The sequence below is a fragment of the Stenella coeruleoalba genome (genome assembly GCF_951394435.1).
Source record: "Stenella coeruleoalba genome assembly, chromosome: 11".
Taxonomy (NCBI): Eukaryota; Metazoa; Chordata; class Mammalia; order Artiodactyla; family Delphinidae; genus Stenella; species Stenella coeruleoalba.
Genome location: NC_137157.1, coordinates 63,513,976 through 63,532,944, shown reverse-complemented (window position 1 = coordinate 63,532,944; position 18,969 = coordinate 63,513,976). Strand labels below are relative to the sequence as shown.

At 41.3% G+C, this 18,969-nt stretch overlaps 1 protein-coding gene across 1 annotated transcript; it reads right to left on the bottom strand.

Annotated features, from left to right (window-relative positions):
* Positions 1-13,005: 13,005 nt before the first annotated feature.
* Positions 13,006-17,098, bottom strand: LOC307194274 (tubulin alpha-1A chain). The gene is made up of 4 exons (XM_079937293.1): positions 16,939-17,098; positions 14,681-14,903; positions 14,390-14,538; positions 13,006-14,028 (listed from the first exon to the last, which is right to left on the bottom strand). The coding sequence occupies exons 1-4, from the start codon at positions 16,939-16,941 to the stop codon at positions 13,048-13,050; spliced, it is 1,356 nt and encodes a 451-aa protein (XP_079793419.1). The 5' UTR covers positions 16,942-17,098; the 3' UTR covers positions 13,006-13,047.
* Between the last annotated feature and the right edge of the window lie 1,871 nt (positions 17,099-18,969).

Here is an 18,969-nt window from a genome sequence, read left to right as displayed (position 1 = left end):
AGCCTGTGCTCTAGAGCCCACAAGCCACAACTACTGAGCCCACATGCCACAACTACTGAAGCCCGTGAGCCTAGAGCCCGTGCTCCACAACAAGAGAAGCCACGACAATGAGAAGCCCGTGCACCGCAACGAAGAGTAGGCCCCGCTTGCTGCAACTAAAGAAAGCCCGTGTGCAGCAACGAAGACCCAACACAGCCAAAAAAAATAAAAACAAACAAAAAAACTGTATATTTTCTCTCCAGATGTGTGGGTAAGCCCTGTATCAGATATCTATTGCTGTGTAACAAACTACCCCAAAACTTATTGACTTAAAACAACAATTTTTTTTTTTATGGTTACGTGGGTTATATACAGTTCTGTACCATATGATGTCATCTGGTTAACTCATGTAATTGCATTCAGCTGGGATTTCAGCTGGTGCTGCAATGCCTAGGACAGTCACATTCCCATGTTTGGGGTCTTTGTGCTCGCTGTTGGATGGGGTGTCCTGGTTTTTTTCCACATGACCTCTCTGAATGAAAACAAGCTGCCAGACTTCTTAAGGGCTTGACCTAGATCTGGTGTAGCTTCTCTTCTGTCACATCCTATTAGTCAAAGCAGTCATAAGGCCAACTGAGTTTTAAGGAGAGAGGAATAGACTCCACCTCTTGATGGGAGACATAGCATGTACCTACAGGGATGAGAGAAACAGTTAGTGGCTATCTTTGGCGATGGTCTACCATGAGTGTATTCACACAGAATTTTGCATACAACATCAGGGAGTTCACCAACCCATGAGAATCCTTTATGAAGTACCTATGTTTTCTTTGTTCATTTTTTTTTTTTTTTTTTTTTTGTGGTACGTGGGCCTCTCACTGTTGTGGCCTCTCCCATTGAGGAGCACAGGCTCCGGACGCGCAGGCTCAGCGACGATGGCTCACAGGCCCAGCCGCTCGGCAGCATGTGGGATCCTCCAGGACCGGGGCACGAACCCGCGTCCCCCGCATCGGCAGGCAGACTCTCAACCACTGCACCACCAGGGAAGCCCCTGTTCGTTTGTTTTTTTGTTTCTAAAATATTTATTTATTTATTTGGCTGCAATGGGTCTTAGTTGTGACACACGGGATCTTCATTGCCGCGTGCAGAATCTTTAGTTGCGGCATGCGAACTCTTAGTTGAGGCATGTGGGATCTAGTTCCTTGACCAGGGATTGAACCCAGGCCCCCTGCATTGGGAGCACGGAGTCTTAGCCACAGGACCGTCAGGCAAGTCCCTAAAATATCTATGTTTTCCAGAGTCCTAGGTTAAGAATCTCAGCTTTAAAATATAAACCAAGGGCTTCCCTGGTGGTGCAGTGGTTGAGAGTCCGCCTGCCGATGCAGGGGACACGGGTTCATGCCCCGGTCCGGGAGGATCCCACATGCCGCGGAGCGGCTGGGCCCGTAAGCCATGGCCGCTGAGCCTGTGCGTCCGGAGCTTCTGCTCCACAGTGGGAGAGGCCATAACGGTGAGAGGCCCAGGTACAGGAAAAAAAAAAAAAAAAAAAAAAATATATATATATATATATATATATATATATATATATAAACCAAGTATAGTGTATCCCAGAAATGCAAGATTGGTTTCATATTCAAAAGGCAATGAACCCAGTTCACCATATTAGTAGGATAAAGGGAAAAAACCCATGTGATCATTTCAGAAAAAATTTTTGACAAAATCCAATATCTACTTATAAAAATAAAACTTCTCAGCAAATTAGGAATAGAAAGAAATTTTAACCTGATAAAGAGCATATATGAAAAACTGACAGCTAACTTCATGCCTAATAGTAAACATTCTCTAAGATTGGAAACAAGACAAGGATATCTGCTCTCACTACCTGTAGTCATTGAGAATGACCTCCTGTTTTAGATACTCTAAGTTCTAACTCTGAATTAAGCTAGGTTATCAAAGGCCTACTTACCTGGACTGCACGATATAGGCTTCTGGTGGAATTACATTTTTTTTCCTGGAATGTACTCTAGTGTGATGTACAGTCTATATTGAAAAATACATAATATGACTCATATGGTTTTTTTTTCTTCTTAGATTCTACTTTATTTGGCAAAACTCGGAAACTAATAACCAATTCACTTCCCCCTACCTCCTCTTTGAAGAAGGCAATTCTCCAGAGATAAAAATTCTGTGGCTTGGGGATTATCCACCATCTCCAGGCTTTAGACTCAGGCAGCTTATGGCCTGGTGGTCAGGCCTCCAGACCCAAAGCTCTCAGAGGCAATAGAAGAAAGTAAAAGGAAACTCTCATTTCAAAGACAGTGAAGCCTTCCCATTCCTCCTTCCCCCTGCCCACAACCTCCCACACTCCCAACCTAAATAGAAAGATAGTAGAGGACAATGTATGAGTGTGAGAGATACTCACACACAGACCTTCCTTTTAGCTAAAAAGCTGCAAAATCCCTCCCTGGAAGGAGGACAATTAGAAACACCAATCAAGGTTTGGTGGCACAAGGTGATAGTTGGAAACACGTGAGACTGGTAAAAATCCAGGGAGAAAATATTTCACCTTCAGCCCATTCTCAGGAATCTAGTGAACTTATATTAAAAATAATATAAAACTCCAAAACATTGCTGGTGGGAGTGAAAATTCACATCATCAGATAGAATCTGGTAGCACATTAGAAGAATGAATAATCACCATGACCAAGATTTTTGTATTGGAAATGCAGTGATGACTCAGCATTAGAAAAGCTTTTAGAATAATTCATTATAATGTGCTGAAGGAGAAAAATCATGTCAGCCTCCAAATATTACTGGAAACACATTTAATAAAATTCAATATCCATTCTGATAAAAATTCTTAACATTATATAAATAAGACAGAAATTCTTACATTGAGATATATCCTTTCCATACATTTGATTAAAAAAAGTACAAAACATATGTTGTCTCAAGGCCAAGAGTTACATTCCAATTAAAGATAGAGAAAAGGATAGGATGAGCACCATACTTTTTAATATGAAGAAATTGTTACATACAATATAATTATAAAATTTATATAATGGTCTCAAAATATTCTTTTGCTGTCAATTTTTTACATTTTGATTTTCTCAAGTTTATTATAACCTCATAGATTAAATAGCAAGATAAATGTGGTTTTTAAAAAATATTTATTTATCTATTTGGTTGCACTGCATCATGGGGGCTCCTTAGTTGCGGCTTGTGGGCTCCTTAGTTGTGGCATGCGAACTCTTAGTTGAGACGTGCATGTGGGATCTAGTTCCCTGACCAGGGATCGAACCTGAGCCCCTTGCATTGGGAGCTCAGAGTCTTAACCACTGCACCATCAGGGAAGTCCCAAGATAAATGTGTGGTTTTTTTTTTAATTAATTAATTAATTAATTAATTAATTTTTGACTGTGTTGGGTCTTTGCTGCCGCACCAAGGCTTTCTGCAGTTGCAGTGAGTGGGGGCTACTCTTTGCTGTGGTGCGCGGGCTTCTCATTGCAGTGGCTTCTCTTGCTGTGGAGCACAGGGTCTAGGCATGTGGGCTTCAGTAGCTGTGGCATGCGGGCTCAGTAGTTGTGGCTCATGGGCTCTAGAGTGCAGGCTCAGTAGTTGTGGCACACGGGCTTAGTTGCTCCACGACATGTGGGTATCTTCCCAGACTAGGGCTTGAACCTGTGTCCCTTGCATTGGCAGGTGGATTCTTAACCACTCTGCCACCAGGGAAGTCCCAATAAATGTGTTTTAATACTAACAACACAATTTAAGAGTGAGCAAAGGACTTGAATAGACATTTCTCCAAAGAAGATACCAAAATGGCCAATAAGTACATTAAGAGATGCTAAACATCAGTAATCATTTGGGAAATGCAAATCAAAACCACAGTGAGATACCACCTAACACCCACTAGAATGGCTACTGTAAAAAAAAAAAAAGAAAAACAAGGGGAGTTCTCTGGTGGTCTAGTGGTTAGGATTCCATACTTTCACTGCTGTGGCCCAGGTTCAATCCCTGGTCAGGGAACTGAGATTCTGCAAGCCGTGCAGTGCAACCAAAAAAAAAAAAAAAAGAAAAGAAAACAAAAACAAAATAGAAAATAACAAGTGTTAGCAAGGATACATATAGAAAATGGAAATTTTATACACTGTTGGTGGGAATGTAAAATGGTTTAGTCTCTATGGAAAATAGTGTGGCAATTCCTCAAAAAAAATTAAACATAGAATTACCATATATTATGATCCAGCAAATCCACTTCTGGGTATAAAACTCAAAAAATTGAAATCAGGGTCTGGAAGAGATATTATATACCCATTTCATGACAGCATTATTCACAATAGCCAAAATGTGGAAGCAACCCTAATGTCCATCAATGAATGAATGGATAAACAAAATGTAGTTTATACATATAATGGAATATTATTCAGCCTTAAAAAGGAAGGAAATTTTGAAAAGGAAGGAAATGTTGAGTATATTATAACATGGACGAACCCTGAGGTTGTTATGCTAAGTGAAATAAGCTATTCACAAAAAGACAAATACTGTCTTATTCTATTATTTGAGGTACTTAGAATAGAAAAATTAAGAGACAGAAAGTGGAATAAATGGTGTTACTGAGTCTAAGCTTATACTACTTGCCATACCACAGGCCAATAAATCAAGAGACACTTTGGTGCAAGGAATAGCGACTTTATTCAGAAAGCCAGCAGACTGAGAAGATGGTGGACGAGTGTCCCAAAGAACCACTTTCCCCCAGTTAGAATTCAAGCTTCTTTTTTACTAAAAGGGGAGGGGGTGTGGTTGGTTGCTGCAAACTTCTCGGTGCCAGAATCCTTTGTTGTTGCAACTGTCCACATAGGTCTGGTCACAATTTTCCTATAAACCTCTGACAAGACAAATATTATTCCTCTGTTATGCAACTTTTTAATTGAAGTATAGGTGATTTACAATGTTGTGTTAGTTTCTGGTGTACAGCAAGTGATTCAGTTATATGTATATATTCTTTTTCATAATGGTTTATTATGGGATACTGAATATAGTTCCCTGTGCTATATAGAGTAGGACCTCGTTGTTTATCTATTTTATATGTAATAGTTTGTATCTGCCAACCCCAAACTCCTAATTTATCACTCCCCCACCTCCTTTCCCCTTTGGTAACCATCAGTTTGCTTTCTATGTCTGTGAATCTGTTTCTGTTTCATAACTTCATTTGTATCATATTTTAGATTCCACATATAAGTGACATCACATGGTTTTTGTGTTTCTCTTTTTTATTTTTTTTTCGCTTTTTTTTAAAACTGTTTTTATTTTTGGCCATGCCACGTGGCATGTGGGATCTTAGTTCCCTGACCAGGGATCAAACCTGGACCCTCGGCCGTGGAAGCACAGAGTCCTAACCAATGGACGGCCAGGGAATTCCCCTGTCTTTCTCTTTCTGACTTAACATCTCTTAGTATGATAATATCTAGGTCCATCCATGTTGCTGCAAATGACACTATTTCATTCTTTTTTTATGGCTGAGTAGTATTCCACTGTGTGTATATACACCATATCTTCTTTATCCATTCGTCTGTCAATGGACATTTAGCTTGCTTCCATGCCTTGGCTATTGTAAATAGTGTGGCTATGAACATTGCAGTGTGTGTGTCTTTTTGAATTAGAGTTTTCTCCAGATATATGCTCAGGAGTGGGATTGCTGGATTGTATGGCACCTCTATTTTTAGTTTTTTAAGGACCCTCCGTACTGTTTTCCATAGTGACTGTACCAATTTACATTCCCACCAACAGCATAGGAGGGTTCCCTTTTCTTCACGCCCTCTCCAGCATTTGTTATTTGTAAACTTTTTTTTTTTTTATTTGTAAACTTTTTAATGGTGGCCATTCTGACTGGTGTGAGGTGGTACCTCATTGTAGTTTTGACTTACATTTCTCTAATAATTAGTGATGTTGAGCATCTTTTCATGTGCCTATTGACCGTCTGTATGTCTTCTTTGGAGAAATGTCTATTTAGGTCTTCTGCCCATTTTTTGATTCGATTGTTTTTGATTTTTGTTATTGAGTTGTATGAACTATTTGTATATTTTGTTCTGAAACTTTTTATCTCTATAGGAATAGAAAAGATTTATACCTTTGAAAGTAAGAGCATTGAGAATGGGCTATCCTGTATATTTCAGGCTATAGGCAACATTCTTTTTTTTTGTTTGTTTGTTTGTGGGATCTTAGTTCTCTGACTAGGGATCGAACCCATGCCCTTGGCAGTGAAAGTGCAGAGTCCTAACCACTGGACAGCCAGGGAAGTCCCGCAACATTTTTTTTTTTTTTGGCTGCGTTGGGTCTTTGTTGCTGCACATGGGCTTTTCTCTAGTTGCGGCGAGTGGGGTCTACTCTTCATTGTGGTGCGCAGGCTTCTCACTGGGTGGCTTCTCTTTTGCAGAGCACAGGCTCTAGGCGCGCGGGCTTCAGTAGTTGTGGCTTGCGGGCTCTACAGTGCAGGCTCAGTAGTTGTGGCACACAGGCTTAGTTGCTCCACGGCATGTGGGATCTTCCCAGACCAGGGATCGAACCCATGTCCCCTGCATTAGCAGGCGGATTCTTAACCACTGCGCCACCAGGGAAGCCCAACATTCTTAACTTATAGAAAAAATAATATAATACAAAGGATAAAGTAAAAGAAACAGATCCAATATGGAGTCAGGTTTGTTCTCTATTACAGTGGTTGCCAGAGGGTAGGGGAGGGTGGAGTGGGGAATTATTGTTCAATGGGTATAGAGTTTTAGTTTTTCAAGGTGAAAAGAATTCAGGAGATTGGTCGCACAACAATGTGAATGCACTTAACACTACTGAACTGTAAACTTAAATAATGGTTAAGATAGTAAATTTTATTCTATGCGTATTTTACCACAATTAAAAATAAAGTAAAACAGGGAATTCCCTGGTGGTTCAATCCTGGTTGGGGAAGTAAGATTCTACAAGCTGTGTGGCAAAAAATAAAATTAAATTAAAATTTTAAAAATAAAGTAAAATAAATGATATATTAAAAAAGTGTTTTACAGTTATTTAAATTCTAATCCTAAAAATATTTCCTTATAAATTTATAAAATTTATTTTAAATTTATTTGTAGCAGTGTATTTTATGTTGAAAGTAGTTTGTAATTGAGAAAATATAAAAGCCAAAAGTTTAAAATCTGGGCTTCCCTGGTGGCGCAGTGATTGAGAGTCCACCTGCCGATGCAGGGGACGCGGGTTTGTGCCCCGGTCCGGGAGGATCCCACATGCCGCAGAGCGGCTGGGCCCGTGAGTCATGGCCGCTGAGCCTGCGCGTCCGGAGCCTGTGCTCCGCAACGGGAGAGGCCACAACAGTGAGAGGCCCGCGTACCGCAAAAAAAAAAAAAAAAAGTTTAAAATCTCATTCTTGAAAGTTTATAAACTGTTTAAAAATGCTGTGTCGGGCTTCCCTGGTGGCACAGTGGTTGAGAGGCCGCCTGCCGATGCAGGGGACATGGGTTCGTGCCCCAGTCTGGGAGGATCCCACATGCCGCGGAGCGGCTAGGCCCATGAGCCATGGACGCTGAGCCTGCGCGTCCGGAGCCTGTGCTCCGCAACGGGAGGGGCCACAGCAGTGAGAGGCCCGCCTACGCAAAAAAAAAAAAAAAAAAAAAAAAACATGCTGTGTCATCATCAATGTGCTCCTGCTTACGTTCTATTTAGTATCCATATATTTGTTCATTTTTTCCTCAGTTTTTGTTGTTCTGTGTTTCATTTTTTTCATTTTGGATACTTTTTTTGTTATGTCTTCAATTCATTAATCTTTTCTTCTGTGGTCTAATCTACTGTTCATCCCTTTTTTTTTTCTTGCCTCACTGTGTGGCATGCGGGATCTTAGTTCCCCGACTCCCTGACCAGGGATCAAACCTGTGCCCCCTGCAGTGGAAGCATGGAGTCTTAACCATTGGACCGCCAAGGAAGTCCCCTGTTCATCCCATTGAGTATTTTTTTTTTAAACCTCAGATATATTTTTCATCTCTAGAATTTTGATTTGGATTGTTCCTCATATCTCTATCTTTCTTGAACATATATCATATAATTATAATAACTTTTAAGGTTTTTGTTTACTAATAACATTAATGAATTATTTCATTTATTCTAATATGTAATAGTTTCAAGATAACAATATCAGTATTATTAATAACTATATGATTACTGAAAACAGCTTGGATTTTTGGAGTTTCTTTTCTTCCTTAGGCTATATACTTACTATGGATATATAACCAAATTACTTTCTTTTTTTTTGGCTGCCCCCCCCCCACCTCCCACAGCTTGTGGGATTTCGGGTCACCGACTGGGGATCGAACCTGGGCCCTCAGCAGTGAAAGCACAGAGTCCCAACCACTGAACCTCCAGGGAATTCCCAAATTACTATGTTTTTAAGTCACTTGAAATAATTTTCCAGTTTGTAATTAAGCCACCAACTTCATATTTGGTTAGATTCACTGGTTTCATTTTGCTTTTAATTATTAGATATTTTTTCCACCGTGATTTAATTCTTTTGTATGATACATAATACAGTCACATGTTTCTACAGTCAAATGATACAACAAATACCAAAGAAGTCTGGTTAGACCATATTCCCTTCCCCTACAGGTAATTTTTTTTTTTTTTTGCTGTATGCGGGCCTCTCACTGTTGTGACCTCTCCCGTTGCGGAGCACAGGCTCCGGACGCGCAGGCTCAGCGGCCATGGCTCACGGGCCCAACCGCTCCCCGGCATATGGGATCTTTCACGGACCGGGGCACGAACCCGTGTCCCCTGCATCGGCAGGCGGACTCTCAACCACTGTGCCACCAGGGAAGTCCCTACCTACAGGTAATTAAAAACAGTTTTTTTTGATTTATGCTTCCATTGTTTATTTGTTTAATTGTAGTAAGATATGCAAACATAAAATTTACCATTTTAACCTTTTTAAAAAACTGAAGTATAGTTGAATTTACAATATTATACAAGTTTCAGGTGTACAACATAGTGATTCAATATTTTTATAGATTATAATTCATTTAAAGTTATTACTATATTGTAAATTAATTATACTTAAAAAATAAAAATTAAAAAGTTATTACAGGGCTTCCCCGGTGGCACAGTGGTTAAGAATCCACCTGCCAATGCAGGAAACACGGGTTCGAGCCCTGGTCTGGGAAGATGCAACATGCCGCGGAGCAGCTAGGCCTGTGCGCCACAGCTACTGAGCCTGTGCTCTAGAGCCCGCGAGCCACAACTACTGAAGCCCGTGTGCCTAGAGCTCGTGCTCGGCAACAGGAGAAGCCACCACAATGAGCCTGCGCACCGCAGTGAAGACCCAACGCAGCCAAAAATAAAAATAAATAAATAATTTAAAAAAAAGTTATTACAAAATAATGGCTATATTTCCCTGTGCTGTAAAATATATCCCTGTTGCTTCCATTTTAACCCATTTTTTATTACCATCATTTTATTTATTTATTTAACATCTTTATTGGAGTATAATTGCTTTACATTGTTGTGTTAGTTTCTGCTGTATAACAAATTGAATCAGCTATACATATACATATATCCCCATATCCCCTCCCTCTTGTGTCTCCCTCCCACACTCCCTATCCCACCCCTCTAGGTGGTCACAAAGCACCGAGCTGATCTCCCTGTGCTATGCGGCTGCTTCCCACTAGCTATCTATTTTACATTTGGTAGTGTATATATGTCAGTGCCACTCTCTCACTTCATCCCAACTAATCCTTCGCCCTCCCCGTGTCCTCAGGTCCATTCTCTACATTCTGCGTCTTTATTCCTGTCTTGCCCCCAGGTTCAATTCAGTAGCATTAAGTACATTCACATCACTGTGCAACCATCACCACTATTCATCATTCCAAACAGATGAAACACTGTATCCAGTAAACAATAACTTCCCATTACATGCTTCCCCCCAGCCCCTGGGAACTCCTATTCTATTTTCTGTCTCTATGAATTTGACTATTCTAGTTACCTCATAAGCGGAATGAGACACTATTTGTCCTTTTGTGTCTGGCTTATGAATGATGTCCTCAAAGTTCATCCATGTTATAGCATGTGTCAAAATTTCCTTCTTTAAGGCTGAATAATATTCCATTGTATGTATTACATTTTGTTTATTCATTCATCAATTGATGGACATTAGGGTTGCTTCCACCTTTTGGCTATTGTGAATAATGCTGCTATGAGCATAGGTGTACAAATATCTGAGTCCCTACTTTCAGTTCTTTTGGGTATTTACCCAGAAATGGAATTTCTGGATCATATGGTCATTCTATTTAATGTTTTTAGTAATTTTTACATTCTTTTTTTTTTGCGGTACGCGGGCCTCTCACTGTTGTGGTCTCTCCCGTTGCGGAGCACAGGCTCCGGATGTGCAGGCTCAGCGGCCATGGCTCACGGGCCCAGCCGCTCCGCGGCATGTGGGATCTTCCCAGACCAGGGCACGAACCCGTGTCCTCTGCATCGGCAGGCGGACTGTCAACCACTGCACCACCAGGGAAGCCCTACATTCTTTTTTAAACTAAACAAAGCCATTATGATCTCATGGATTTTAACAAATTTTGTATGGTTCAATATATTGCAGCCAGTATTGTTTTCAATACTTATATTGTACCATCAATGAGAGCCCCTTCAACCTGACTCCTGTGTCCCTTTGATTTGACTTTAGTCTTTTATATCCTCCTTGCTTTCTGGAATGAGAAAATACTTGGGCTGAACTTGTATATTTCCTGCTCCAGGCTTGGAATTAGTCATTTCTCTAAAATGTCCTGCTTCCTTTCAGTGAGAAATGATATTTAGTGACCACCATCTGAGTGCTGGGGATACTACTGTTACATTGGTTCTAGGCATTTTCAGTGGACAAAACTATAAAATGTTTTTTTTTTCTTTCATAATAGAGAATATATAACAAATTCACACTGATATTTACAATTGAGATTAGGATCATAGGACTTTTATTTAACTTCTGGTTTTTATATTTGTATTTCTTTTATCCTACGTTTTACTCATTCAACCAATAACCATTGTACATCTACCGTATCCCTTATATTTTGCTGTGTGCTGGGAATGTACATTAAAAAACTGACATTTTATCTAGTTGCCAAATTTTGGGGGGGACCGTACTGTGCAGCATGTGGAATCTTAGTTCCCCAACCAGGGATTGAACCCGTGCCCTCTGCAGTGCAAGCATGGAGTCTTACCCACTGGACCACCAGGGAAGTCCCTCCACATTGTTTTTTATCTGAATGAGCAAGACCTTTTACTTTTGTGCATCAGATCTGTTTGCATTAGCTTTAGTTAAAACTACTGAGCAATTCTGAATTGGCTTTCAAATTAGTTGATCTTTTTCTTTAAAAAATATTTATTTATTTGGTTGCACCTGGTCTTAGTTGCGGCAGGTGGGCTCCTTAGTTGCGGTTCGCCAGCTCCTTAGTTGTGGCATGTGAACTCTTAGTTGCAGCATGCATGTGGGAATTTAGTTCCCTGACCAGGGATCAAACCCAGGTTCCTGCATTAGGAGCATGGAGTCTTATCCACTGCACCACCAGGCAAGTTCCTCAAATTAGCTGATCTTGGCTTATTTCTTCTTCTTCATTATCTCCATTAATTTACATTAAACTCAGATTCCAGTACTACAATTCTATTACACCCCTTAGTTGGCAGTGCCAAGGAAAAAAAAATTAAATAGGCAGTTAATACCAAAAAAATCTTTTCATCATCACTGGATATTATCCCAGAACAAGGTAATGTGATGGCACAAAACAACTTGCAGTCCTTGGGTTCTTAGCCTTTTGGTCATTTGGACTGGCAGCTGAACTCTATTGTTGACACAACCCCTTGGTCCAAAACTGTTTCATTCACTGTGTTGGTTGTTGATGCCTACTATTACACTGTTAGAGTTTTGTTCTTTGAAGTTATTGGCCCATATTAAAATAAGAATATCCTTGGAGAGTTAAAGTTCAGACATATAACTAACACATTAGAGTGAATAAGTGTATCAGGCTTTTCCAGTGTGATATTCAGCTGAAAATAACTTTGGAGAGAAGAAAGTAAAAAACTAGGTCTAGCATAGTAGGAAATTGCTTGGAGAGAACAGACTACTTTTGAGAACCCAAGGCAGAGGAAGCATGATGGCACTAGACACTTGCCAAGGAGATGAGGGGCATGAAAATAAGCTTATAAGACCTGATGATGCATTTGGAATATTCACCATTTTATGTTAGTTGTATGAGACTCAGCAGTCAACCAGATTTTGGTTGTGCATTAGCAAATATCAATTCTCAAAGTACTAGCAATTTAAGTAACTATTATAATGGAGTCAAAACTTAAGAGTAGCATGGATGTTATGTAATGGTAATCTTTACCGCCTTTTTTTTTTTTTTCGTGGTACGTGGACCTCTCACTGCTGTGGCCTCTCCTGTTGCGGAGCACAGGCTTCGGACGCACAGGCTCAGCAGCCATGGCCCACGGGCCCAGCCGCTCTGCGGCACGTGGTATCCTCCCGGACCGGGGCACGAACCCGCGTCCCCTGCATCGGCAGGCAGACTCTCAACCACTGCGCCACCAGGGAAGCCCTACCGCCTTTTTTTTAATCGATTTTTAAAATTGAAGTACGGTTGATTTACATCTAATAGTAATCTTTAGATATGCATGTTATATTTTATAAATAAGTTTTATAATATACTAAGACAATCTAAAATTAAAAAATAAATCATTGCATAGAATATGTATAAACCACAGTCAATAGTTATTCTTTCTTCTCAATCTACTGAAGAGATGAAAATTTTCAGACACCCAAATAGAAAGCACAAGACTGAGCTCATTTAAGACAGGGAATACTTTATTCAAACCCATCAGAGAAATGGATAGCTTGGATCTATAACAAAGCGTCGTGTTTTAAAGCATAGGTCAGTAATTGTACATGAGAGTATACACTGCTACATACAAATTAACTGATCAGACCACAACTTTTCAATGTTTAAAACAGAATAAGCTTCCCTGTAAAAGCAGCACCTTTGTGACATTTTAACTTTAGTACTCCTCTCCTTCTTCCTCTCCCTCTCCTTCAACAGAATCCACACCAACCTCCTCATAATCCTTCTCAAGGGCAGCCATGTCCTCACGGGCCTCAGAAAACTCTCCTTCCTCCATGCCCTCACCCACGTACCAGTGAACAAAGGCACGCTTGGCATACATCAGGTCAAACTTGTGGTCCAGGCGAGCCCAGGCCTCAGCGATGGCTGTGGTGTTGCTCAGCATGCACACAGCTCGCTGTACTTTGGCCAGGTCTCCACCAGGTACCACAGTGGGAGGCTGGTAATTAATGCCAACTTTGAAGCCAGTGGGGCACCAGTCCACAAACTGGATGGTACGCTTGGTCTTGATGGTGGCAATGGCAGCATTGACATCTTTGGGAACCACATCGCCACGGTACAACAGGCAGCAAGCCATGTATTTACCATGGCGAGGGTCGCATTTCACCATCTGGTTGGCTGGCTCAAAGCAAGCATTGGTGATCTCTGCTACAGAAAGCTGTTCATGGTAGGCTTTCTCAGCAGAGATGACAGGGGCATATGTGGCCAGAGGGAAGTGGATGCGAGGATAGGGCACCAGGTTGGTCTGGAATTCTGTCAGATCAACATTCAGGGCTCCATCAAATCGCAGGGAAGCGGTGATGGAGGACACAATTTGACCTATCAACCTATTCAGGTTAGTATATGTTGGGCGCTCAATATCGAGGTTTCTACGACAGATGTCATAGATGGCCTCATTGTCTACCATGAAGGCACAATCAGAGTGCTCCAGGGTGGTGTGGGTGGTGAGAATGGAGTTGTACGGCTCAACTACAGCTGTGGAAACCTGAGGGGCTGGGTAAATGGAGAACTCCAGCTTGGACTTCTTGCCATAATCGACAGAGAGACGTTCCATCAGCAGGGAGGTGAACCCGGAACCAGTTCCCCCGCCAAAGCTGTGGAAAACCAAGAAGCCCTGAAGACCTGTGCACTGGTCAGCCTGTTACAAAAGAAGAATAGAAAAAACATAGTTATTGCTCTTTGTGATACCCTCACAGTAAACATAATAAGTATTTTCACTTTTCATATTAACTCCAAAGACTTAGGTTGTATTCTGACAAGAAACACTTTTTAAAAAATGTAGACCTTCCTTAAATTACTCAGCATTACTTTATTAAAAACATCTCCATTAATATTTATAAAATGACATCAATAGTTCATATTTTAATTGAACTTTAAAAAATCTTTAAAGGAATAATTAACCTTACTATTACATTTCAATTCTGTGTGGAAAAAAAGAGCATATTCCAAATATCTCCCTTAGGTTCATTAATTTACTTTATTCTTGAGAATAAACATACCAGTTTCCGAATTCGGTCCAAGACGAGGTCAATGATCTCCTTGCCAATGGTGTAGTGACCTCGGGCATAGTTATTGGCAGCATCTTCCTTGCCTGTGATGAGCTGCTCAGGGTGGAAGAGCTGGCGGTAGGTGCCAGTGCGAACTTCATCTGGAAAAGGAAAACGAAGCAGCCACCCATCATTAACAACCTGCACAAGTCTGCTCGACCCCAGGGCATCAGTGGAGCCCCCAGGACACACCTTCTGTCCCAGACCCCCAGGATCTCATTGGGGTTACTGAGGTCAACTCACCAATGACCGTGGGTTCCAGGTCTACAAACACTGCCCTGGGCACATGTTTGCCAGCGCCTGTCTCACTGAAGAAGGTGTTGAAGGAGTCATCTCCTCCCCCAATAGTCTTGTCACTTGGCATTTGGCCATCAGGCTGGATGCCGTGTTCCAGGCAGTAGAGCTCCCAGCAGGCATTGCCGATCTGGACACCAGCCTGGCCAACGTGGATGGAGATGCACTCACGCTGTGGGAAGGAACAGAGAAAAACTGTAAAATTAGTTATATTAGCATTTTCAGTTTTCAGTAAATTTCTAAAACTAAGAAATATAGAAGTATTCTTCAAATTTATTTGAGGTCATATTCATAACACAATAGAAACAGTTAAGGAAAACCACCTGCTGTAAATGCTGCAGATGCGTGTGATCTGAATAATAATGTTGCACTGTTTAGCACATGGTGCAAGCCCATTGTTCCAAAAGCCATGCTTGAATAGAAGATTTCTCATATTTAAAAAATATTCAAAGCACAGAATTTGTAAAATGAAGTAAATTCAATCAGTAATTAACTGTCATCAATATTACTGCCTCCTTTCCCTTTAAATAAAGATGAGCATTTCTGCTAAATAGGACTTGGTATTCCAACATGGACATCTGTACTGCAGCTGAGGCTGGAAGCCACACCCTTTTGCAGTCTTTCTGCAGAATCCATCAGTACTAGCGGATTAGAAGCTAAACAAGGAATGCCTTCTGCATTGCTGCATTGCTGCATTTGCTGTGCCTGGTGCCAGCCTGTACTGTCTGCTACATTATTTAACAGAGCAAGCTCTATTTCCAGCAACTGTGCCTACATGATCTCATTGTGCTATTCTGCCAGTTTTCCTCCTCTGACCCAGCCTGGGACCATATGCCTACATTGAAATGAATTAATTAAGATGCACTAGAACAAAAGACAGCTGCACAAGAGTATGTCTTCTTTGTCTGCAGCATTTTCATTTCTTAAAAAAAAAAAAAAAAGTTTTCCCAGAATCTTCTCCACTGCAAAAAAACTGAAAAAATTATTAGTATCTTTAAAACAACGGTTCCTAAATTACAAATAAATAGGACATGAGAAGCTACCAAACAAGGAAAAAAAGCCCAGTGAAAGGATAATGAAATATTATTTAAAACAACAAAATAGTATTTTCATTCTGAGATTCTGTAACCGTCACAGAATACAGAACATTCATACTCATTACATTCAACAGAGAGTGTCTTCTCAATGGCTTCTATGGCTACAGCTTCTTTTGTCTATCCGTTGTCTATTCACTGACAAATGGGGGCGGGGGGGCGGAGGGAAGGGCGTTTCCCTGGGTCCTCCGCAATACAGCACCCTGGCTCACAAAATCGGCTTTCTCTCTCGCTGAACGTGCGGCCAAGACGGACACACACGAGTCAGTCAGGGCTGGGCGGCCCCACACCAGACATTAAAGGGCTTGTCAAGTGAATTGTGATTTTGCTCCTCAAGAAAAAAAAAATTCATCTAAGTTTTAACAGTGAATGAAAAACCTTTTAACGCCTACGGTTCTGCAAAGATGAAAGGCTTATTAAAAGTCTTCTCTTGACAGAGGAGGCTTAGTGAGGGCGAACCCCGCCCTGTGGTTCCAAGGCCAGAGAAGCAAGAAACAAACAACTCCGCCCCTGCGCCGCCTTGACGCCGGCCGCCACGGGTTCCAACAGAAACTAACCATTTTCCCCGTTAATACATGGGTATCTTTCTAAAACGTCAACGAACTGGCGAGGGATCTTTTTATATTAAGCCGAAGCTCCGCTTTGTCCCTTTCCTTCTCTCCCCCTCTTCTTCCCAGCAACACCCACCGACCCCCGACTTTTTGGTCGACTCCTCCTCTCCCTGTCCCTGGGGAACAACGCGAGGAAGGGCTCTTCGAGTCGCACGAATACCGTGCGCACACATAGGGGCCGAGCAGGCGACGCCAATACCGCCTTCCCTGCCCCGTGAGCTGCTTGCTGCAACGAAGGGCTCGGATAACAAAAACTCCCTCCGCGCCGCCTTTGTTCTCCCTCACTGTTCCGCTGCGCCCTGGACGCGGTTCTGGCTGGGCTCCTGCACCCCGCACTGCGGCGGCGGCCGGGCTCAAGGATTTGGGGCAAATCTCAACCTCGCAAATAAAGCGTAAAGCTACACTGATCCAAACGAGTTGTAAAGGAAGAAGATTTTCCAAGTAGACCCTGAGAGGCTGACCCCACCCAACGGTCACAAAGAGCCGGAGAAAACATTCTTACCATAGTTGCTGTTTTGTGGCTGCCGAGCAGATGGCGGAGAGGAGGAGGAGAGGTTGTTGCTTCTTACAGCGCGACTCTTAGGCGGTCGATGTAAGAGAACCTGCGGCACATGGGCGGATGCGGCTCCCTATATACAATTCGGTCACCATGGGGATGGGCTGGGGCCTTTTCCTGTTGGTCCAGACCCCTCAATCTGCCCAGAGAAGCCACGACAGAAGAGTGGTGATTGGTGCAAGCGACATGGGATGAGGTAATCTCTCACCCACCCCTTTTTCCCTAGCATCCATAGACTGTTTGCATCCTTCAGACAAAGAGACCGTGCAAAAACAGTCAGCCGAACATCCATTATGGGGTGGGGTTGGGAAGGGGTGAGGGGAGGGAAGAAAGAGAACTAGAGTTGGATGGTTTTATGTTGTTTAAACCTCAAACTACAGTTAAAATTACCAATGTAAGAGGTTTTTTCCCCAACATGTAATCGCAGAATTTGAGATGAGATATTTAATGGAAAATTATTCCCAGCCCCTCCCTCAAAGTATACTAAACTGCATTCGGTGAGGATTCAACATCTCTAATTGCTTTAAAAATAAAGTAGAAGAGAAGATGGGAATGTTGCTTAAAATGGCTTGGGTAAATGTAATTTTTTTTAATTTACAAAAATTCAATAATAGGACCATCCAAAATGGTTTCTCAGGTTCAAGTAATTTATTTTCAGATCTTCTTTTGCAACCCTCTCCCTAATAGTTAAACAAAAACAGAAGATGGAAAGCATAATCATACTAAATATGGAAGCACACAAGTAGTTCTAACATGAAGATAATTAAGATCTAATGAACATACCATACTTAGTCTGCTAGAAATATTCCTTTACCAGAAGTCTATGTAATATATTTTATGTAGTGTATTGTTCCTTAAAATGAATCATATTGCCTAATATAGAATTGAGAAAATACAAAGAGAAAGAACTGAGTTCAGAAGCTAGTACTACCTGTGCATGCAGTTATATTCTTCATTGTTCTCTCTTCCGGAAAGAGAAAATTAAAAAGGAGGAGCGCTGTATAGTGTAAAAAGGAAAACCATTTTGTAATATTGTCTCCTTCCACAGACGACCGTGTAGATGTCAGCTCAATAACTGCATTTCTTTTTTATGTAGCTCTTATGCGAATTCAGTAAATTCTCCTTCTCTAAGATTAGGCTTTTAACTGTGGGAATTGTAGCCAGCCTCATACTGTTGCTATTCAACTAGAGACTCTGGTGGTTGCTCAATTGCCTCTTGGGACAAAAGGCTTTGCTTTCAGCCCTAGGAAATGGATTGCAGTAACATTCTTTTGCTATTTAGAAAGGTTCCATTACCAACAAGGATGTGGTATGCGGAATATGACTCTGACTGGGTACCATTTGACGTTGCTAATGAAATTTCATAGGTAAAGAAGGTTGTTATTGCCACCGAAGTTGAAAATTTGTATTTTGGCGGATAATTTTTCCTTTTGGTTTTTAGCAACAGATTTTCAGCGTCTGCAGCACCATTTATAGTGCTCTGCAGAGCCCATTCATTCCTGCTGGGCTGGCAGTCAGTGCTTGGGCGTGGGAGGGAGGGACTTGAGACAGCTGCTGCAGGTTGTGGTGTGACAGTGGCGACCATGGATTTTTCTAGCCTGAGAGCCACAGCTCTTGCTTTACTTGTTCAAATTTGCTGCGGTAGTCATCCCTAGAAAAAAATGAGACCCGACATACAAATAATTTTATCTACTTCTTTCATATTTTACAGGAAAAATAATTTTCATTATCTTGTCTCTATACCTTTAGCAAATAAAAGTATATTTCAGTAAAGAGACAGAAGGGTTAAGGATGACTTGAATACTTTTTACTGAACCAGAAAATACACTTAACAAAAGTAAGAATTAAATGGCATAGGGAAGTATAAGGATTAATAAGTAGCTCATTGAAAATACTTTTTTCAAAAGTTTAATAAAGAAATAAATTGCACACAACTGGACCATGGTAAAGTGTACACATCTCCTTTTTTGGAATAAG

Coding starts and splice junctions, on each gene's coding strand:
- LOC307194274 (XM_079937293.1), bottom strand. Junction 14,539..14,680: donor CCTGGAACCCACGGTCATTG/GTGAGTTGACCT, acceptor TTCCTTTTCCAG/ATGAAGTTCGCACTGGCACC. Junction 14,029..14,389: donor TGGACCGAATTCGGAAACTG/GTATGTTTATTC, acceptor CTTTTGTAACAG/GCTGACCAGTGCACAGGTCT.